A 23653-nucleotide genomic window follows, 5' to 3' on the forward strand; every position below is an offset into this window, starting at 1 on the left:
TCTGCCTACCGATGCAGGGGACACGGGTTTGTGCCCCGGTCCGGGAAGATCCCACATGCCGCAGAGCGGCTGGGTCCGTGAGCCATGGCCGCTGAGCCTGCGCGTCCGGAGCCTGTGCTCCGCAACGGGAGAGGCCACAGCGATGAGAGGCCCACGTACCACAAAAAATAAATAAATACATAAATAAAATAAAATGAAGAGCCAACAATTCTTCAGAATTATTTTGCCTAGTACAGTGCCTATATACACAAAATGCTCAATAAAAACTGATGATACCTCCGATTCTGTAAACTAAAATGTATGTATGTGTATGTGAAATTTAGTAGTCAGTATCTGATAGTCAAAGAAAATCTGCAACACTAAAGTGGTAGAGAGCTGAGCAGAACAATCCAGGTGTGCCTTCCAAAATCTTCTCCAAATTCAGACTGATGAGATTCCTATATCTAACGGAAGACATCATACATTTTGCTGGCTCCAACACAGTTTCTCTAGTACTAATTATAGGTATAAGGCAGCTCAATAACTAGTATCAAGCCACTTACTATGTATCTAAAAGAACGAAAATTTTGTTACTACAGTGAGAGACGCTCAAAAAACCTTTGCCAAATGGCTAGGAATTGCTGTATGGGAGATGTGAGACCATGATGAGGGAGAGTTTTTCAGAGGGTTGTAACTATACTGTTCAAAGAAGAAATGAAAAATACACATCTCCTCTTAGGAAGAGCTATTTTTTGCATGGTTTACTCTACCACCTAAAATGTTCCTAAATACATTGAGAAAATACCACAGGATAGCAATATATATCCCATAAGCCACTGATTTTCTCAATGTAACAGACCCTTATTCTAATACAGACTTACTAGAAATTACTGAACCAGGCAAGACTCCTAGATACTATCCAGAAAAACAGACTGACCTCTGAGCCTCCCGGTCATCTTTAGGGTTGTAATTAGACAGGCAGTCCAGGATGAAAATCTGGCCCCATTCGGTGCACTCATTCAGGGCTGTCAGTAGCTTATTAATGTTCTGTGGATTCAGATCAAGTAAGTTGCTGTTTGGGTGAGATTCACTGATTTCAGATAATGCTGCTACAGCATTAGCCACCACCTGGGAAAGAAGCAGATATGACCTTGATTTGTCAAGAACAGTACAACTATTTCTCTGGATCACTTCACAGATCTCAACCCATAACCGTTCCTGAACATTTTACGCAGTCAGCTAGAAAGAGATATACTGCTTTCAAAACGTATAATAAACCACCAATGATGGCATATATAGCTTCCTCATGGTCAGGCAACACAGAATTAAAACAATTCACATATTAGCAGATAGTCCCTCATGACTTACTATTAAAACAATAATAATTTTAATAGTAGTCAACACTATCAGTAGAATTAAGACACATGAACAGCTGTAAAAGAAGTGAAGGTCAGGGACTTCCCTGGTGGTCCAGTGGTTAAGACTCGTGCTTCCACTGCAGGGGGGCGTTGGCTCGATCCCTGGTTGGAGAACTAAGATCCCACATGCCTTGCAGGCAAAACAAAACAAAAAACACAAAACAGTGAAGTTTAAATATGAAACATGTACATTAGGCAATGGAAAGAAAAATCTAGGCCAAACAATTTTATAGGTGTATGGGTGTGCATGTACTGGGGGGTGGGGAGATGATACTTCAGGTGTCAATCACACCTTAAGTCTCAGAGTAAGAAAATGTGACCTTGAAACCATAGTTCACTGTAACATGATGTTGGGAAAGCACATAATCTCCGTGAAATTCAATTTCCTCATCTGAAAATGGGATAATTTAATCCACCTCACAGATTAGCTTTAGTTTGAGGATAAAATCAGATGACTTATGTATAAGTGCTTTCTACAAAGCCTTATACAAAGTTAAGGTGGCAATATTACCATAATTCATCAAGACTAAGTTGCACAGTTTTTCATATTAACATCTCTGAAGTTGGGATATATTTACTAATCAACAGCATGTCAGTTTAATAGGAGGTATTTTTCTTTCTACGTAATACAGGAAATAATAATGCATCTTAGAATCAATGAAATATAGTACCTCAAATGTATCCTTAACTCAGGCAGTATGATAAATGAAAAATTGCTACCAAATATAAGAAAGTACACTTGTATCCTGACTTACAGACCCAGAAATCCATACTAGCTGCAAGAAAAAAAAGTGGACACTTTATCAAAATTACAGATTATGTCTAATTTAACTAAGAAATCTACAACCAATGAATGTTTAAAGTAATTTTAAGATTATAAAGACACCCAAAAATAAACAAAATAGACAAAAAACTATAGCTCTGTACAAATGAATTTAAAACCACATTTTGCAGTGAGGCTCTCAGCTGTCGCTAAATATTAGCACAGTAAGGCCATATATAAATATTCTGTAAGCATAAAGAGATGCAATAGGTAGCAGCTTCATTAATTACGTATATTGAAAAGATTCTCAGAAATGTCAACTCATTTTTAGTTCTGACTGAAGTCCCTGTTAAAAGCTTGAGAAACTAAGAGCTGTATGATTATCCTTTTGCTAGCAAGAGAAGAAACATAACGGTTACAGTTTAGCTATTGATTTTAATATCCATATCACTTGGGTACTCCGCAGATTATCCCAGTATATGATTTTACCTAGAAGATAAATTCTAGAGAATATGGTTTTTTAAATCAAATAATACATTCATGACAGTATCCATTAACTAAGATAATGATGCCACAAATGGAATCGCCTTCAGTTATAACTTAGTGATCAGGACAAAAAATTCCAAGATGAAAAAAAATCAAAGGTTCACTTGGTAAGTATGATTATGGATATAATATTCTATTGTTATTAAGACAAATCGAGAAGGATTATCTAGTTCACCTATCACATGATAGCATGCATGAGGTTCTTTCCTGACTTAATTTTTCTTTGCCAACCACACCATCAAGCATGGCCTTTAGTAAAAATTAAAAAGCATGAAAAGTGAAACAATAATCTCCATCACCTCAGTGCTTTACATGCAGGGAAAAGGTACTGTGTTTCCCCTGTATAATACAATTAATACACTGGATTACAGGATAAAGGATCTAAATGTCACACTGGAAGAACAAATGCCTGTTTTCCTCTCTTGCTGCCAACACATGCCCAGTCTTGGTTACCAGTTTGTCCAAAACAAATGTCCTGTCACAACTTACCATTTCTGCCAGTCAAATTTTTTTAATGTTAAAAAAAATTAAATATGAGGTCTGTTAACAGGAAATGTTGAACAGAATGAACAATTAGAATTCCTCTGCTAACATCACAGGTAACTGGAAATTAAACCAAGTATATAATGCAGCTAATGAAGTATATGTTCTGGTGGTAAAACAGGCAATTTTCACTTACTATCACATTAAAACAAGAAAAGAAACAGGGAAAAGTAAATCTAATTAAAAGATCCAGAGAGATCAGATTATATGATTATGTTTAGAAAAGTCTGCATGGGGAAAAAAGATCACTGCCAAATGGTCACTGAGCCAATGACTGACCAGAGGAGATACACCCCCAATAACAAAACTCTACTGCTATTCCTCTAAAATTCCTTCTATTCTACCTTTCCACTTTCATCTCCTAATCTTCACATTCATACTGCTAAGTTTTCAGAAATATACTGAGTGAGCCCATAAAGAGCTGCTTAGAGTTCTCCTGGTCAGTAAGCCATGCTTCTCTCACTCTAATGGAAACTCAAAATGAGCATCGAATCTCAAGCAGGCAAAGACTGACTTCAAGACAGCAGCTGGGTAGCTGGGGTATACAGGACAACTCACCTGTCTCTGTGTTTCTTTGGAATTTTGTATAGAATGTAGTACATATATTATCTGTTTGTAAAAATAAACTTTAAAAAATAATGGATTGAAACATGATTTACTTCCTCTTCCCTGAGAGTTTTCTCCAAACAATAATTCATTATCAAAAGAAAAAATCTGACTCTTGCAGTAACTGCCCTGGTCTACTAGTGTATTAAAACAAAGGTTATGTCTCTTTCTCTTGTACCATCACTTTGAATCTGAACTAAGACTAACATGCATAACATTTTCCCCCCTAGAAAACTGGCAGTTCTTTTAGGAAACACTGCCATGAAGAGAACAATGGCCTTTTAATTATAATCTCGGAAAAACTGGAGTTCCCAAGAAAGAAAGGGGTTTCTAAAGGAAGTTTTGCTTTAAAAATGGATTTATAAATAGGGTTTAAGTGAGTTTTCTCAGCACACTGGTTGAGTTACAAAAAGCTGGCATCTAGGCTACAAAGGAACATATCCCATAGCATCAAAAAAAAGTTTTTTTAAATTCATCTTGCCTCCCAATTATGGTAAATTCTGTTCTTTGGAAGATTGCAATGAAACATTCCTCCTCCCCAACCCACCCCTACCCCCTGTAGACCTAATATAATATGTATACTTTACAGATACAGATATTAAACACAAACATATACATATATACAGAAGTATGCGTGCACGTGTGTGTGTAAAATCACACTCAATATTAGACAAATTGTTCTCTGCCCTAACTACAGACTCCCCTTCAATTTGACAGTTCACTGTGGACCCTTGGAGTCTGCTGATTTTTTTTTTAACATAAGCAGTTTGTGTTCTGACTTACTTTATACTATGCCTAATAGAATTGGACAAAGAGATAAAAGACAATAATAGCTAAAACTTACTGAACACTTACTATGCCATTTACCTTCCCAGCAACTCTAAGGTAGTTGCTATCAAAATCCACCTATTACAGATAAGGAAATAGGCTTTAAAAATGAATTTATAAATAGGATTAGAGAAATTCAGTGACTTGCTTAGCCAACAAAGCTGGAAAGGGAAAATGCTTGAATACAAACTCAAGGCCTGGGGCTTCCCGGGTGGCGCAGTGGTTGGGAGTCCGCCTGCCGATGCAGGGACACGGGTTCGTGCCCCGGTCTGGGAGGATCCCTGAGCCATGGCCGCTGGGCCTGCGCGTCTGGAGCCTGTGCTCCGCAGCGGGAGAGGCCACAACAGTGAAAGGCCCGTGTACCGCAAAAAAAAAGAAACAAACTCAAGGCCTGTATCTGATTCTAGTGTCTGAGTGCTAATCACTCTGCCGCCTGCATTTACAGAAGTTCCAAGAGCTGTGAACTTCAAATGGGGGAAAGGGAAAGAATAATCGGAGCTGGGGAGAATAATATAATCAAAACATTATTTCCAGGCAGATTTATACAAGGAGAAAAATGTATTCTCCTACTTTATATATTTCAGAGATAATCACATCCTAGCAGCACTTCAAAGAGGCAAGATTTACTATCCAGCTATAAAATCTGATTTATAAGCTACCCCTGTCTCATATGCAGCAATTCTGAGGACATAAATTTGACATTACTTTTTTTATTTTTATTTTTTTGGCTGCGCCCTGCGGCTTGCGGGATCTTCTTCCCTGCAAGTGGAGTCTTAACCACTGGACCACCAGGGAAGTCCCAGACCTCATTTTTTTTTTTTTTTTAAGGAGCAAGCTGGAGTGGTGGGTATGATTAAAATAAAAATGATCCTGTAAAAAAAGAACTCTAGAAGGAAATCTAGATATACGTTGGGAGTAGAGTATCACAGACAGAAGCTCCTTTAGGAGAAATCTCTCACACATTTCCCTGTCCCTTTGAATGATCTCTCTAATTTCACTCATTTTCATAGCCTCAGAACCCAAGAAAGATAGCACTTCCCATTATAGTGACTTCCTCCTATTAACTATATTTAGAAGACTTTCATTTCTAGCAATGACCTTCAAGGTCACACACTCTGAACAAACACTTCAATTTTCCCACTCAATTTACAATCGTTTTGGCTGCTGCCCCTGAAGACCTGAATAAATTGAACGCAGTAGAATAACTGACCAAAACTATTATAATGGAAAATAAAGGTGATTTGCATACTTTTATCCTCTTGAAAATCAGCAACGGTTCAGAATCTCACTTTCTTCTTTATGGAGTTGCCTCAAATAACACGTTAAAGCACAGGGCATTTATTCTAAGCATGTTTCAGTCATTATCATCTCCTTAAGAATAAAATGACTGGACTTCCCTGGTGGCGCAGTGGTTAAGAATCCGCCTGCCAATGCAGAAGACACGGGTTCGATCCCTGGTCCGGGAAGATCCCACATGCTGCAGAGCAACTAAGCCCATGCGCCACAGCTACTGAGCCTGTGCTCTAGAGCTCTCGAGCCACAACTACTGAGCCCGTGTGCTGCAACTACTGAAGCCCACGCACTGCAACTACTGAGCCCACATGCCACAACTGCTGAAGTCCCCGTGCCTAGAGCCCATGCTCCGCAACAAGAGAAGCCACTGCAATGAGAAGCCCACGCACCGCAACGAAGAGTAGCCCCCGCTCGCCGCAACTAGAGAAAGCCTGCGTGCAGCAACGAAGACCTAACGCAGCCAATATAAATAAATAAATAAAAATTTTAAAATGCATTATTTAAAAAAAAAGAATACAATGACTATACGGTACCAGTTAATTTTACAGTCATGCTTTAATCCAAGACACTGTCCAGACTGCCAACTAATAATATGCTGACTACATGTGACATTCTGTAATGTTCCGTTTTTTTCCCCATCTTCTTTCCCAGAATGAGGAAGCTAAGTGAACACATCTACCTAGTGGAGTCAACACATCCCATTACAGCAAGAAAGTCTGAATATCTGGTAACAAGTAAGATTTAAAAATTAGACTCAATAAAACTCATTACTTACTTAAGGGGCTTACATAAGTAGCTTAAGATGTGTTTTGATGAAATGCGAATATTCACAAAGCTAAAACACTACAAATAAATATCTACAAATGGACAAAAGGCACTCCTAAGAAGCCAAGAGTTACTTGGCACACCAGCCCTAAATCACACAAAAGCATGCTGCAACATGAACAAAACAAAACATTTATTATCACACCATTATCTCCCTTTTGAGAGTAAGTAATCCCCTGCCAAATTAGAGCCTTGAGATCATTTTAAAAGGGACACTAAGAAATGAATAAGCCGTGATCTTTCGGTACACTACTGAATTACTATGTACAACAGATCCAGTTTTCAGGAAGTTGCCTACGAAAACTGCTTTAGGCATATCCTTGAACAATTATCTTTTAAAAGTAATCCTGCAATGATGTGTTAAGTAATATTGTAAATAGATTTACTTCATTTGTGGATAAGCTGCCCTCAGAATCACCCTAAAAAATAATGCCTGGCTTTAAATAATGTATACAAAAGAATTAAATATTTTGGGGACTTCCCTGGTGACACAGCGGTTAAGAATCCACCTGCCAATGCAGGGGACATGGGTTTGACCCCTGGTCCGGGAAGGTCCCACATGCCGTGGAGCAACTAAGCCCGTGTGCCACAACTACTGAGCCTACGCTCTAGAGCCTGCATGCCATAACTACTGAAACCCGTGAGCCTAGAGCCCCGTGCTCTGCAACAAGAGAAGCCAATGCAATGAGAAACCCGCACACCGCAAGGAAGAGTAGCCCCCACTCACCGCAACTAGAGAAAGCCCACACACAGCAACGAAGACACAACACAGTGAAAAATAAAATAAAACTATAAAAAATAATAAAAACAGCTTAATTTAAAAAAAGAATTAAATACCTTTAAAAAATAAATTTTCCGTTGAAATATTAACCCTTCTAAAATCACTAATAACCAGCACCACGATCACTATACAATAAAGAAACCTTTGTTGTTATTAAGGGCTTACTCTATACCAGGTTCACTATTAAGTGCTTTGCAAGCCCTCTTTTATTTTTCACAACGTTCCAATGATAGAGGCACTGTTTATAATCTCCATTTTGTAGACGAGGATACTGAGATGTTCAGGGAGACCACCAAGCTAAGAATGGCAGACCAGGATACAAATCCAAGTCTGGTTGGTTTCAGAGCCTGAGTTTTAACCCTCATGTGTTAGTACTGGAGCGGAAAAAAAAAAAAAGTTCACAGTTACAAAGCACTTTTCTGTTTTTGAGATACTTTCATGAAGAGTGAGTCAACTCTTTATAAAAGGAAGTGATTAAATGCAATTTGGTATGCTGGATTGAATCCTGGAATAGCAAAAGGATATTTGTGTTGAAACAGGTGAAATAAAGTCTGTACTTCAGTTTATAGTAATGTACCAATGCCAATTTCTTAGTTTTGACAAAGGTACCATGGTTATGTAAGATGTTAACATTAAGTAAAACTGTGTGAAGATAGGTATATGAGAACTTTCTGTATGGTCTTTGCAACTTTTCTCTAAATCTAAAAACCCGCCCCCAAAATGAGATTTAAAAAAAACCCAAAAACGTAAGTTAGTGATAACTGATAAAATGAAAACTGATGATTAAAATTCCTAAGGTGAGAATACACATAAAAAGATCTCCACAGAGTTTATCATAAAGGAAAACAAAAACTGTTTCCTTCCTCTGCAAGAATTTAAAAACCGAAAAGCACTGAGATGGGCACTTGCCCTTATAACAGAGCAGCCTCCAATGATTCCACTTACTCAACACTCTGATCCTGCAGAAATTACCAGCAACTCATCTTTTAGTACCAAATACAACATTACTTACTTGGGGCATCCAGACACAGACTGAGTGAACATGTTACCTCCTACATCATTCTTACCCAGTGCCTACCACATACTGACACTCTCACACATGCCTAAAATTCTACCAGCTCTGGTACTCCTTTATGGACGCTGGGCATGAAGAGCATCACGCATTTCTAATTTCGCTTCTATATAATATTTTAATTTTATAACTATTCTCCTATTTATTGATAGATATTTAGGGATAACAGAATTCATATAATTGAAGTACTAAATTAAATGAGGTCATTAATAAATGATTTAACGTTGCCCACGAGGACAACAAACATATTCTGACAAAAATCCTTCTCAAATTTACAAAGTGATCTAGAGAGACTTCAGTTTTTCAACATTTATCATCTCAGACAGACAGCAAACCACCACAAACCTTCTAAAGTCTAACTAGAAATTACAATAATCAGAAAGTACGTCACGTTAGATCTGTTTCTCAAGAATAGCTGTCAGTTATTAAGCATTTACTATATGTCAGGCATTATTTAAGTTTTTAAAACAAATTAGTCCTTCATGTTGTTGTAGGGGGTTCCCTGTGCACTGCAGGATGTTTAAAGTATCCTTGAACTCTACCTACTAGATGCCAGTAGCAACCTTCCCATCAGTTGTGACAACCAAAAGTGTTTCCTGACAATGCCAACTGTCTCCCAGGAAGCAAAATCGTCCCCAGTTGAGAACCACTGTCATAATCTCACGTGGCTTCTACATGCTGGCTAGCACATGGATAAAATACATACTTTTTCTGAGAAAAAAAAATGTTACTTTTCATAAAACAGCTTTCCAAAATAAGTTCATATTAAAAGAAGCTGGCAGTTTAACTAGAACCGTTGCTAAAGGCCATACCGGGCCAAGTTCTGAGAGCATGCTGCTTGTGCAGAAAAACCCTCAACAAACGAAAATATGTTTCTGGGGTTGTTTTTGTTTTGTTTTGTTTAACTAATTCAGTAGTCTGTGCTTTGGCAGACAGGATAGAGCAATGGAAGAAGGGCATTCCCAGGGGCAGTTCTCAGAGTGATGGTAGAACTCAGAAGGCTTAGAAGACAAGATCAAAGGGGCTAAGGCGCTGAGCCAAAGGATTTAGGAGACCTGAGCTCACAAACAAAAAGCAAAGTACATGTGGTGGGGCTGTCAAGAGAGTCTCTGGAGTGGCAGATTCTGGTGTAAACATTAACTGAAGTTGGAATACCTCAAAATGCCTCTAAGAGAGAAAAGGAAAACTGCAGTAAGGAGGGAAAATCCTAATGCATGGGCAAAAGCTAGAGAATTATCACTATCACCCAAAAGTGTATCTTTCTTGCAAACGTCAATTTAGTGAGACAGAATTCTCAAAACTCTGATTATTTGTGAAGAAATCATAGGAGCTATTTTCCTCTCGTGCCAAAGTGCTTCCTCATTCTGAATACGTTTACTTTCAAAATAATGGACTAATAAATCTGTGTCTGGAAATAAGTTTAGCTTTAATTCTCTCAGAAAGATTTTACCATATGAACCTGTATAGCTATCAAAGGGGTCAGAACCCTTTAAATTAATATTGTAGCAATAATGTTAACCTTTGCCTAATGTCTACTTCATAATCATGGCAGCAGCAGCCATCATTTCATGAACTCTCATAAGCCAGGCACTTTCACAGATGCTTTTTATGCAACAGTTCAATTAATACTCCTAACGACTCTCTAAGTTGGTACCTCTCACTCTACAGAAGAGGAAACAGACTCAGGGAGGTTAACCTAGGACTTAACAGTGAGAATTTTTTTACTTCAAACTATCTTTTCTCTTTCAAATAGTATTTCATGGAAAGTCAGTTTTAACTAAAGTATAAAATGGTAGAAACAACTGCAGGAAAATGAGGTGTGTGAGATTCCCCCATAAAAGACACGAAATGAAAATATAATAAAGTCCTATTACTTGTAGCAACGCATACTACCAGGAATGAACCTGAAGGTCAACATAACCCCAAGAGTAGTCAGATTTTTGTCAACATGCTACCCTCCAATTTCAAAGTAATTTCTCCAGATGTTCTGGTGCTTTCACATCTAGGATGCCCTTCTAAAGTGAGCTACGAGAAAACTACTAAGGCAGAACACCCTAGAAGCATTAATTCCTTTTGCAAGAGGTTCTGATATTTGCTGGTACAGTGCTGCCACCATGTGGAGCAACTTCTGAAAAAGTGGAACAAAATTCCCCCTCAAGAACAGTAAAATAGGACCCATACCCATCATCAGATTAAGAGGATTTGGAGGATTTCCATAGTAAAACAGTTCTCAGATAATTAATGCCTTTATCCGTTCAAAATTTTAACCATTTTGAGAAAACGAAACAGTTCTAAACATGTTGTATATATATACTCATGAAGGCAGTGACCAGTAATGGCTATTGGGACTCAGACCTAGGTTAGAATTCTCGCTACATTACCACTAGCTGTATGACTTTGTGATTATTCTTTTTCTTTTTTTTTTTTGCGGTACGCGGGCCTCTCACTGTTGCGGCCTCTCCCGTTACGGAGCACAGGCTCCAGACGCGCAGGCTCAACGGCCATGGCTCACGGGCCCAGCCGCTCCGCGGCATGTGGGATCCTCCTGCACCGGCGAACGAACCCGTGTCCCCTGCATCGGCAGGCGGACTCTCAACCACTGCGCCACCAGGGAAGTCCTGGGATTATTCTTTAGCCTCTTCGAGTATACACTGCTTGATCTCTAACGCGGAATAACTTTTTTTTTTTTTTTTTAGGTAAGGAGTGTATTTATTTAAGGAGAAACACACTCCACAGAGTGTGGGCCATCTCAGAAGGTGAGAAAGGCCTAGAATAACTTCTAATTCAGAATAACCTCTAGTTGAGAAGATATGAGGACTATAAAAAACACTGTAAGTAAAAGCATCTGTCCCTGTGCCTGACACAGAATGCACTTAAATTTAAACTTCCCTTCTCTTAATGACATTAGGAAGGTCATCATTAGCCTCAGGACCTTCTCAGATGTTTGAGTCACTACACCTTATATCTACCACTAGATGTTGGAATTTACTTGACATTCTTGCACTCATCCATTTCTTATCAGCAGCATTTGACCCAACTGATAAAAGGAAAATCAATGATCTAAAGACAGTTGTAATACTTCTGGCAAAAAAACAGGACATACAGTTGAGATGAAAAGTATGGGTTCATGGGCTTCCCTGGTGGCGCAGTGGTTGAGAGTCCGCCTGCCGATGCAGGGGACGCGGGTTCGTGCCCCGGTCCGGGAAGATCCCACATGCAGCGGAGCGGCTGGGCCCGTGAGCCGCGGCCGCTGAGCCTGCACGTTTGGAGCCTGTGCTCCGCAATGGGAGAGGCCACAACAGTGAGAGGCCCACATACCGCAAAAAATAAACAAAACAGTATGGGTTCAAGAATGAAAGTAGGCACGTGGGTATATGTGTTGGTTATCTCTTAGTCCAAGATTTTCAGTTCTTCACTTAAGTAACAAGAATGAAGAGCTCAAAAAATGATTTGAATGTATGTAAAATAAGGCCAGGACAGAGTGAGGCAATCGAGGTATCCCACTCTCAGGCTTGTGCAGGTAGAGTGGGCACCTGAGAATGAATGCCTCCTTAAATTCTGTATCCTGGGCATCTTACTAGCAAGACGTCAAACAATATCAGGGAAAAGTTTTGCTACTAATAAGTCTGACAAGAATAAGAAAAATTTCCTATTTAGTTAGAGGGGAGTAGGTCCAACAATTTAATCTCTAATGCTGACACCTGTCCTAGGAAAATCTGTAATAAAGACACAATAAAACATAAGGCATTCCTGAAACAGTTTCTCACAAACCTACCAAGTAACCGTAAATTTTCTCTAAAAGTTTTCTAAAAAATACTTAAGAAAATCTCCCCAAGTCACCTCCTGATTTGTTGTATAAAAACAGGTTAAGAGGGCTTCCCTGGTGGCGCAGTGGTTGGGAGTCTGCCTGCCGACGCAGGGTCCGGGAAGATCCCACATGCCGCAGACTGGCTGGGCCCGTGAGCCATGGCCGCTGAGCCTGCGCATCCGGAGCCTGTGCTCCGCAACGGGAGAGACCACAAAAGTGATAGGCCCGCGTACCGCAAAAAAACCCAAAAGAACAAAAACAGGTTAAGAATTATTAAAAGCATTATGGTTTACTATAATATCATGATACTTTAAATTCAAATAGAGACCCATTCATGTGTGGCCTCTTTAAATTACCTATATATAGATAGGGGATGGAAGAAGAAAACAGGTAAAAAACAGGCATATATTAATAATTATTGAATCTGGTGATGGTAACTGAGTTCATTTTATTTACTCATTTAGTCACTCTAATTTTGAATTGTTTGAAAATTCCCATATTGATAAGTATAAATAAAGTAATGGCATACATATACTACTTGAGTACTATGGACTGGACAAATGCCAACCCTTCTACTACAGTGAAAACTTGGAATAAATCAGACAAATTAGGCTTGTTCCAGAATTGTTCCATCCTCTCAACTGATTTGGATAAAGATCTCTAAGTGCTACGGGGGTACCAAAAAAAAAAAAAGCCTTTACTAAACCCTCAGTTAGTCCCTTACCCCTGAGGATCTAATTTTACAGGTTCTGCTTTGAAAAATTTACATTAGTGTAAAGATGCCTTTTTCTCCCTGAACTGGAATTGCTTATATGAGCTAGAACTCATTTTTACCTCACTCCACTCCACATTCATAGGCCCACTGAATATTTTAAAAGTTTCCACAGGGTACATGATACTCTGTTCATCTGGATGTCCAAAACTTGGAGAGCAAAGCCCAAACACTTTCAATCTTCTCATCTGTCCTCAGGTAGAAAATTTCAAGAATATTTGCTCAAAATAACAAAGTGAATCAAAAGCAATGTCAAAGATACAACTTAGTACCAGCTAAACATTCTAAAAACAGATACTACTGCTTTATAAATTTATTTCTTTATGGAATTTTTAAAAAGGTAACACGGGCTTCCCTGGTGGCGCAGTGGTTGAGAGTCCGCCTGCCGATGCAGGGGACACGGGTTCGTGCCCCGGTCCGCCTGCGCGTCTGGAGCCTGTGCTCCGCAACGGGAGAGGCCACAACAGTGAGAGGCCCGCGTACAGCACAAAAAAAAAAAAAAAAAAAGGTGACACACAGGGCTGCTTGAGTGAAAAACGTAGGGTTGAATCTTCTAATGACGGTGGTGATTATACCCTGTAAAGTCACAGTTTAAGCATATACACCCACATCATTTCTATGCCTAGAAGGTGGCTAAAGGATTGCTGATAGTAATTAGAACAACAGTATCTTTCAAAAATGTGGCTTACTTCATTTTTTGACCTTGATACTAAGTTTCAAAGATAATAAATAGAAGCCAAGGTTACCCAAAGAGTAAGATGAACCAAATGAAGTATCAAAGCAGAGATCTGAGCAGGTAATTTGCAAGTGAGACACGTCTATTTCACAGCAAATCCAACTCTCTCTTTCAAAAAGTTCAACAGTGAAATATTCAGAGGTTATCCACTGATTAGCTCAGTGTTATTCAACTCCACATAAAGAATGCCTTAGGCAAAAAAAAGGAGAGAAAGTGGCTAAGTTCCTCCATCTTCTCAGTAATGATACTTAATAACCAATCACTCAATTCAAATGAACTTCAGTTACTAGCAGAGCCAATGTACCACTTTGAGACCTACTCTCCTTCATTATATAGGCAAAATTAAAAATGTCAATAGGAGAAATAAAAGGTCTCAAAACTTTAAGGTAAAGTTTCTTTAAGAAAATGATGAAAGAACCGGTTTGTTTCTGAGCAAACACAGGGGTAAGTATTATACAAAGGTTTGCTTTAAGACCCCTGTATTTTAGATACATGCACCCCAATGTTCACAGCAGCACTATTTACTAAAGCCAAGACATGGAAACAGGGGCTTCCCTGGCGGCGCAGTGGTTAAGACTCCATGCTCCCAACACAGGGGGCCCGGGTTCAATCACTGGTCAGGGAACTAGATCCCACGTGCATGCCGCAACTAAGAGTTCGCATGCCACACCTAAGGAGCCCGCGAGCCGCAACTAAGACCCAGCACAACCAAATAAATACATAAACTAAATTAAAAAAAAAGTCTAATCTTTAAAAAAACAAAGACATGGAAACAACCCAAATGCCCATCAACAGAAGAATGGCTTAAGAAGATGTAGGGTGTGTGTGTATATATACACACACACAATGGAATATTAGCCATAAAAAAGAAGAAAATATTGCCATTTGCAGTAACATGGATGGACCCGGAGAACATGATACTAAGTGAAGTAAGTCAGACAGAGAAAGACAAATATTATATCACTTACATGTGGAATCTAAAAAATAATACAAATGAATCTATATACGAAACAGAAACAGACTCACAGACATAGAAAACAAACCTATGGTTACCAAAGGGGAAAGGGGGGGGATAAATTAGGAGGCTGGGATTAACATATACACACTACTACATATAAGAGAGATAACCAACAAGGACCTACTGTATAGCACAGAGAACTATACTCAATATTTTATAATAACCTATAAGGAAAAAGAATCTGAAAAAGTGTGTGTGTGTATATATGTATGTGTGTGTACATATATATATATATATATGAATCGCTGTGCTAACACAATACTGTAAATCAACTGTACTTCAATTTTTAAAAATTTTTAATAAAAAATAAAAATATTGGGCTTCCCAGATGGCGCAGTGGTTGAGAGTTTGCCTGCCGATGCAGGGGACACAGGTTCATGCCCCGGTCCGGGAAGGTCCCACATGCCGCGGAACGGCTGGGCCCATGAGCCATGGCCGCTGAGCCTGCGCGTCTGGAGCCTGTGCTCCGCAACGGGAGAAGCCACAACAGTGAGAGGCCCGCGTACCACACACAAAAAAAAAAAAAAAAAAAAAATTAACCTAGAAAAATTAAAAAATAAAACAGAAAAGCAACAGGATTTACTGTATAACACGGGGACAACAGTCAATATCTTATAATAATCTATAATGGAAAATAGTCTGAAAATACATATATATAAAAAACAGAATCACTTTGCTGTACGTGTGAAACTAACAATATTGTAAATCAACTACACTTCAATTAAAAAAAAAAAAACACCCTTGTATTTTAGTACTTGGTTTTCAGCTCAGAAACATGTAGGGTGTGAGACAGACAATCTGTGGGACACAAAGAAGTCATGCTTCACATAGCTAACCTATGGCTCAATGTCCCAAAGATAAAATTTATTTTAAACATGCTTTTTAAAGGGACCCATTTTAAATACTGCTCTCTTATAAACGCAGAAACATATTACCATTGGATTTGAATCTGCTATGAGATCCCGCAGAGAGTCCAGAAATCCCTGATCTTCCACCATTTGGGCATTGATGTCATGGAGTTTTGCCACACAGACTGCTGCTGTCTTCCGAACATAGGGATCTTCATCCTTTAAGCACTTGCGGAGGGGCTCACAGAGATATTCTGTAATCTTGTCCACCCGGATGCACCCCATGGTTCTGACTGCCAAGGCCCGAATCAGAGGATTGGGATCTTCACAGTCCTATAAAAAACAATCATTGACAACTACAGGTGTACATAAACCAGAAAACTAAACAGTCTGGTTTATATAAGCAACAAAAGAATATTTAATTAATGTAGGCTTCCAGTTTCACTCTACACCAGAACCCACATCTCCCATACGATTCCCTTCCTAAGTACAACAGTTGCCTATTTAAGAGTTTAGGCTAGGAATTCATTTAACTACTTTACATACACAATGAAGAAATGCCCTATAGGATTCATTCCAGAGCTGGGCAGAAGCTTAGATACCTGGTGTTACCATCCCCATGGCCATTGTTGGACCTGCACTAAAAGCAGAAAAGGGCTTTGGGCTTGTATTCTGGTACAGGATAAAATCAGAAATTGGGGCTTCCCTGGTGGCGCAGTGGTTGAGAGTCTGCCTGCCAATGCAGGGGACACAGGTTCGTGCCCCGGTCCGGGAAGATCCCACATGCCGCGGAGCGGCTGGGCCCGTGAGCCATGGGCGCTGAGCCTGCGCGTCCGGAGCCTGTGCTCCGCAACAGGAGAGGCCACAACAGTGAGAGGCCCGCGTACCACAAAAAAACCCAACAACAACAACAAAAAATCAGAAATTGGAAAGATATGTTCCACTCCACAAATATTAAGCAGGGAGAAAAGAGGGCTGGATATCTGGGGCCTACAGCCAAGAAAGCAAAGGAGAATCTAGAAGCTGGTTTGGGCCCAACATAAGTTCCTTGCGTGAAGCAGCAGAGAGGGCCCTCTGAAATCCTGATTAACATACATTCTCCTTTCCTAGCAAGTGCCTCCAAACACAGTACAAGTAGAACACTTACCAAGAAGGAACACCCCTTAAATTGTTCTATATTAAAAAATTTCTTTAAACATTATAAACCTATGCACATGCTAACTTCCAAAAAATGTAAACTAAATTCTTTCCAATGATATCATCCATCTATGAATCACCACACAGAAAGAATGTAATGTTACAATGATCCTGTACATTGTAGCTGAACACAGAAAACGAACAAAAATTCCATGAGAAGGAAGAAAGCATGTTTATTTTCCAAAACAATTTAATAGAAGCTAATTTTAGAAATGCTGTCTGATTTTTGCTTTTAATGTAGACTAAATTCCAGGCAGAGGAAAAAGAAGTAAACAAAACAAAACAAAAACCCTAATAAGAACAACCTTATTACTGTGTTCATCAAGTCTAATGATAGAATTCTGACTGGATATCCAATAATATTAAGGACTTTCTATAATGATCAGCTGATTAAATGATTTTTTCATTCTTAAGATGTTTGGGATTTGCTTTAAAATCATCCAGTAGGAGAGGAGGTGGGGGTCAGGAAAGCATGTATGGAGAGTTTACGTTAAACAAAACTGGCCATAGGTTGGTAACTACTGAAACTACAAGGTAGATATTTAGGAATTTATCATACTATTCCCTCAACCTGAATATGTTTGAAAATTTCCACAATAACAAAAAAGTTAATCAACTATTGTAAGACCTATTCAATAAAACAAAATTGAAAGGTACCTCCTGTAGTTTCCACTACGTCTGAACCATAAACATAATTTCTACAAAGATAAAATAGGTAAAGCCCCAGGTTACTGACACTACAATGATATGCCCAACTTTTGTCAGCCTTGGAAGATAAAACAGTGAGGTTTCACCTGGCTTTCTTCTCCCACCTGGCAAGGATGCACCAAGCCCAGCTGACAGAAGGCTCACCATATGGTCTGAACTGGAAGACAAACTCTGGCATACAGAATGCTTAAATCATGAATATTCCTACTCAATGGCCAATACTTCTCTAGAGGCCCTCTTTTGGAACAGAGGTTGCTTATTTGCAATGCAGACACTAACCATATCAAGAGACACTTCTGAAAAGGTTTTCTGAGGTAGAAGAGACTGTTCTTAAGCCCCTGGGAAAAAGTTACCTTCACAAAGCTGTTGACAGCCATGATGGCCATGTCTGGCTGACTCTTGGCATAGTTCATCAAGTAGAGATACACGAGCTTCTTTAGTTCCAGGTTGTCAGTCTGCATACAATTCACTACATCTGGAAAGAGAGAGCTGAGAAAAGAGGAAGGGAAAGCGAACAGATGTTGGTGCCAGGCTGTTGGACAGAACACAAAGAAACAGCCTTAATTTAAAAAGTGATTTGATGTGAGGACAAATGTCCACTAGTGATAATACTTACCACAGAAATGAATTACTAAAGAATTTATAATAATGGTCCCAAGAAGATGTCTAAAAATAGATTTTTAAAAAACTTTTTACTATGAAAATTTTCAGATTAGAGACAGCAGTTTAATGAACCCATGTATCCATCACCCAGCTGCAAACAAATATTGATACATACCCGATCTTGTTTCATACACAACCTCAACCCACTCGCCTTCCCCCAGTCCCTACCCCATCTAGTTGCTCTAAACAATTTCGAAACAAATCCTGCACATACATTTCATATATAATATTTTAGTGTATATCTTTACAAACTTAAAAAAAATCACTATGTCACAAAAAATTAACCATAATTTTTCATATCAATTCTTTGCAGTTCAAAGCACTACAGTTGTTATGCTTTTTAAGGCACATATTCTTCCATCCGTGACCAGTGGGAACTTATTTGATTAGTTTCCTTATTAAAACAGTTCTCAGATAATTAGGGTCTTTATTCAAAATTTTAACCATTTTCAGAAAATGAAACAGTTCTATACGTGTGTGCCACGTACACATTTAAGTTCTATTGTATATATACACCCATGAAGGAAGTGACCAGTAACAGATATTGGGACCCAGACCCTAGGTTAGAATCCTGGCTACATTACCACTAGCTGTATGACTTTGGGATTATTCGTTAGCCTCTCCAAGTATACACTGCTTGATCTCTAACATGGAATAACTTCTAATTCAGAATAACCTCTAGTTCAGAAGGTATGAGGACTATAAAAAACACTGTAAGTAAAAGCATCTGTCCCTGTGCCTGACACAGAATGCACTTAAATTTAAACTTCCCTTCTCTTAATGACATTAGGAAGGTCATCATCAGCCTCAGGACCTTCTCAGATGTTTGAGTCACTACACCTTACATCCACCACTAGATGCTGGAATTTACTTGGCCTTCTTGCACTCATCCATTTCTTATCAGCAGCATTTGACCCAACTGATAAAAGGAAAATCAATGCATTTCATATTAACATAAATATTTTAAAGTAAAAGTCTACCTATTTTACTTATTTTTTTAAATTAGGATGACATTGTTTTAATTTTTGCTAATCTCTTTAATGTCTACTTTAAACAAAAACAGCTGGATTCTCACACATGCTCCTGCATTCAACCTGTTGCAGAATGTTGTTTAGCTGAAGTGTAAGAAGAAAATCCATTTGCATACACGTATATAAATTGGAAAATGGAGGAGTATTTTAATAGCTTTTTCATATAACTGGATGTTCTCCTTTGATACATTAAAGCTAAACAAATGGTTGTTTTTCTTTTTGTTTTTAGTACACAAATGGTAGTTTCTTAAAAGTTAGGTACAATATGGAATCTGAAACCATATCAATAAACTTTCTGTACTTGGTTGCATTAAATTCCATTCATTTATCACTTATTTTGAATGGATATTTTACCCATGCATAATTTTGTGATGTATGCACTGGTCATTTGGAAAATATTGGTTCAATGAGTTATGCAGATCTTCTCTATGGTGGCATATTTCATTATACAGCAGCAAATAATCACAGTCATTAATTTCACCACCAATCTCATCAGAAAAATCTCTAAGTATTGGGAAGCTATCAAGCTCACGATGGGAGATACAAGTTTTCCAACACTCTAATTTTTACTTTAAAGTCGAAATTTATCTACTGTCAAATTTTTTCCCTTGAAGTGACAGGTTCACTTTGTTCATTTTCTATAAAATGTCTCCCAAATACTGAAGTCTGATTAACTATAGTTCTGTCTGTTAATCTTTCTTTCACAAAGAAATGGTGTTCCCAAGTCAAACAATTGTGCAAGGGCTTTTTTTCAAGTCAACTGTCACACTTTGCTATGCAGTAGAAGTACTTTATGCCTAATTCCTATTTCATCACACAGAGTATTAAAAAGACCTGAACTCAAGGTTCAAGGTTTACTGAAATAAATTTTTAGTGCTTCATGCAGGACAGTCCTAAGGGAAACTGCCCTTTTTTCCTGCAAGCACATGATGGTGAAGAATACAATGACTACTTTTACAGTTTGGCACCACTGCCTTAATTCACACTAAGGCACCAGCCATGCAAATGTCAACACAGTGAAAAGGGTAAATAACACCTAAGTATTATTACAAGAATAGCTTTGACTTCATGGATTTCATGGAAAGGATCTCGGGAATCCTCAGGGGCCTGCAGACAATCCTTATTTATTTCCAAATGGCCTTCCTAAATTACAGGAAAAAAGAGAGGGAAAAAAAAAGACCCTTTGGATTTTGTTACCACTGATTTTCATCTTGAATTCGGCAATTAAAGGCAGAGTTGTAAAGTTGAGGGCACTGGCTTGAGCCAATTGAAGTACACATGGGCTTCCGCTTCTCAGTATATTTTTATCATCTTCTAAAACTACCTCAGCAACAGATTTGTAACTGTGTCAGCTCTCAAGAGGTTTTATGCTAGATCTGTATGCAAGTGAAATCAAACTCGTTTCACTCTTAAAAAAAACAAAAAAAACTTAGTCACAGAGTTAATATAAAAGCAACTACACTTCCTGATGTTTCCAGTGGGACAAACTCATTCTTATATGTTCTGACTGTAATAGCTTTAAATAAAAAGCAGTAGGGCTTCCCTGGTGGCGCAGTGGTTGAGAATCTGCCTGCCAAGGCAGGGGACACGCGTTCGAGCCCTGGTCTGGGAAGATCCCACATGTCGCGAAGCAACTGGGCCCATGTGTCACAACTACTGAGCCTGCGCGTCTGAAGCCTGTGCTCCGCAACAAGAGAGGCCACGATAGTGAGAGGCCCGCGCACCGCGATGAAGAGTGGCCCCCGCTTGCCACAACTAGAGAAAGCCCTCACACAGAAACGAAGACCCAACACAGCCATAAATAAATAAATAAATAAATTTAAATCATATGGGCTTCTAAGAAGACCTCTGCTTAAAAAAAGCAGTAAAAGCCATAGAGTAAGAGTCTAAAATGAGCAAAGCAGAAGAGATTACCCTTACCTCACATCTTTCCCCACAGTCATAGCAGCAATCACTTTCTTCACAGCCTCTTTCCTCTTTTCTTTCTTTTCATTGTTGAGTTCAGCCTTTAATTCAAAGATTTCTCCTAAAAGACAACAAACGGGTGAGGTCCCAGGATCAGAGAACTAGAGCAGAATACTGTACTATATAGCAAGTAACACAACAGCTGACCAGTGGCAGAGCTGCAACTGAAATAAGATTATTTAAAAATTATAGGATAGGTACAGTTCAAATCCCTAGAATATTAACCAACGCATTGATAAGGATGCTATTTTGGGGTTATCGCCAGAGAGGAAGGTGTAAGCCAGATCTCAGGAAGCATAGAAGTAGGAAAAAGGAAAGATATCTCATGATATCTTACTACGATGGGGAGAGAACGGCATCGGAGGGATGATCTCCCGTCAGAATTTCAAAGTCCTGGGAAAAAAATAAATGCAGGCAGCAAACAGGTTCACAAATCAATGTTTTCAAACCAGAAGAGACTCCTCATTCACCTACTCTCAACTCAACAACTGAGGCTCAAAGGTCACTAAGTGAGCGAGTGACAGAGCTGGCCTTAGAACTGTTTCTCCCGACTCTTTAATCCAGTGTTTCTCAACGTTGGCTACACACTATTACCCGGGAAGTATCTAGAAATGCCAATGCTCAGGCTCCACTCTGGACCAAATAAATCAGAATGTCAAGGAGTAGAACTCCTACGTTCACATTTTTTAAAGTTTCCTCAAGTGATTCTAATGTATAATCAGGGTTGAGAATCACTGCTCTAATTAGTACTTTAAGATGATAATGGGCTTTAAGGCCCTATCCTGTTCAATCAATCTAAGAACAGAAATAATAATCTTGAAGCTTCAAGAATGGTACAAACCAGAGTCATTTCTAAAGGTATAATCTTAAATGACTGACTGCTCAGGCGCTGCGCCGTGAAATGCCAGGACTGTCACCACTATTTTAAGGCCCAGGCTCACCTATCTTCAGAAAGCTGGAGCTGAAATAAGAAAAAAGGTTAACCACCCTCAACTGGTTTTAAAAGAAAGAAGAAAATATACTATAAGACCACGAAAAAGAAGTTGACTATTGTCACGTCAACTTTCAATCCACAGAATTGCCTCATTTTCTTCCACCTTTATGACTGTTCTTGATGTTCACTTTAACCTCGTTCACCAGTACAGAAATAGTGGGGGCAGCAAACTAGGTGATCTGCTGAAGCCTCTAAATGGGAAGGATGAACTGGCAAGAAGCACAGAAGTTGAGCACTAAAAAAGCCTGTTACATCAAAATCCATCGCTAACAAAGCAAACAACCTGTTACAAAAATCACCCTTTTATTTGACAGCTGCAAAAATAGCACAGACAGAAAAGCTGGGCCCTTTAAAGAGTCACTCTCCTCTTCTCCAAGTCCTCTGCTGCCAAATCCAGCTCTTAGGGTTCCCATCATTTACTTCTGAAAACAGTAAAGGACAAGCAGCACGGTTTCAGAAAATCTGAATTGTGAATAGCAGCAGGAGCTGAAGAATCAAAACAGGATATAACTGAAATTATTCCAACTCCAACAGCATAAATTTAAAGAATATGCTCCAGTGGCAGTTCTGGTGGGTGTTACAGGAAGTAAAAGGAACACAGTCTATCCATTTTTTAAAATGTGGTATTTACCCAGCCATGATTCATCTGTAAGTCTCAAACCTTTACAAAAATCCCTGAATTAAAAAAAGGTTACCAGGACCCATTATAAGTGAAGGTTTGAAAACTTAGGTGAGTTTTAAAATTACATCTTTTTGTGTTATTATAGAAACATCTTGGCCATCAAAGCACACAAAATGTTAACAGAAGAAATAAATACATTTCAGAATGATAAGAGAATAAGAAAAAATGCTGAAAATGAATGCCAAGGGGCTAAATGCTTTTGTACGCTATAAGCAGTAAAAACAGCAAGAAGTTGGGTGGAGCCAAGGAGGAGCACGGAGCCAAGGTATCTCACACATACTGCAGCTTTATTAAATTCTTATCTTCCCCCCTCCTTTTCCCCTGAATCAAATCTACCAAGCATTGCTAGCAGCTAGCAACAGTTCTCAATCTCGGCTACGCATCAGAAAATTCTGGGGAGATTTTAAAAAAACCCCACGTCTAGGCCATATCCCAGACCAAAGAAATCAGGATATCTGCAGGGGTAGGACTGGACATCACCTATTGTCTTTTACTTCACTGGGCAATTCCAATGTGCAGGCAAGGCTGAAAGCCATGGACTAGTAGTAGCTAATGTAATTAAGCAACTCTCTATGGT

The 23653-nt window shown here is 38.9% G+C and overlaps 1 protein-coding gene across 10 annotated transcripts in view; it reads right to left on the minus strand.

Annotated features, from left to right (window-relative positions):
- The window catches only part of LOC137212723 (AP-2 complex subunit beta), a 149680-nt gene that overhangs the window by 85221 nt on the left and 40806 nt on the right, over positions 1-23653 (minus strand). For 9 of the 10 annotated variants that reach the window (XM_067716462.1, XM_067716465.1, XM_067716464.1 and 6 more), the window contains 4 exons: positions 21356-21461; positions 18095-18230; positions 15924-16169; positions 917-1107 (listed from right to left, as the gene is read on the minus strand). In XM_067716462.1, the coding sequence (XP_067572563.1) occupies positions 917-1107; positions 15924-16169; positions 18095-18230; positions 21356-21461 (679 nt within the window). Of the gene's footprint in view, positions 1-916; positions 1108-15923; positions 16170-18094; positions 18274-21355; positions 21462-23653 lie in introns of those variants that run through there. The other variant, XM_067716466.1, reaches the window with a different exon arrangement.

This window comes from Pseudorca crassidens, chromosome 19 (assembly GCF_039906515.1).
Source record: "Pseudorca crassidens isolate mPseCra1 chromosome 19, mPseCra1.hap1, whole genome shotgun sequence".
Classification (NCBI taxonomy): domain Eukaryota; kingdom Metazoa; phylum Chordata; class Mammalia; order Artiodactyla; family Delphinidae; genus Pseudorca; species Pseudorca crassidens.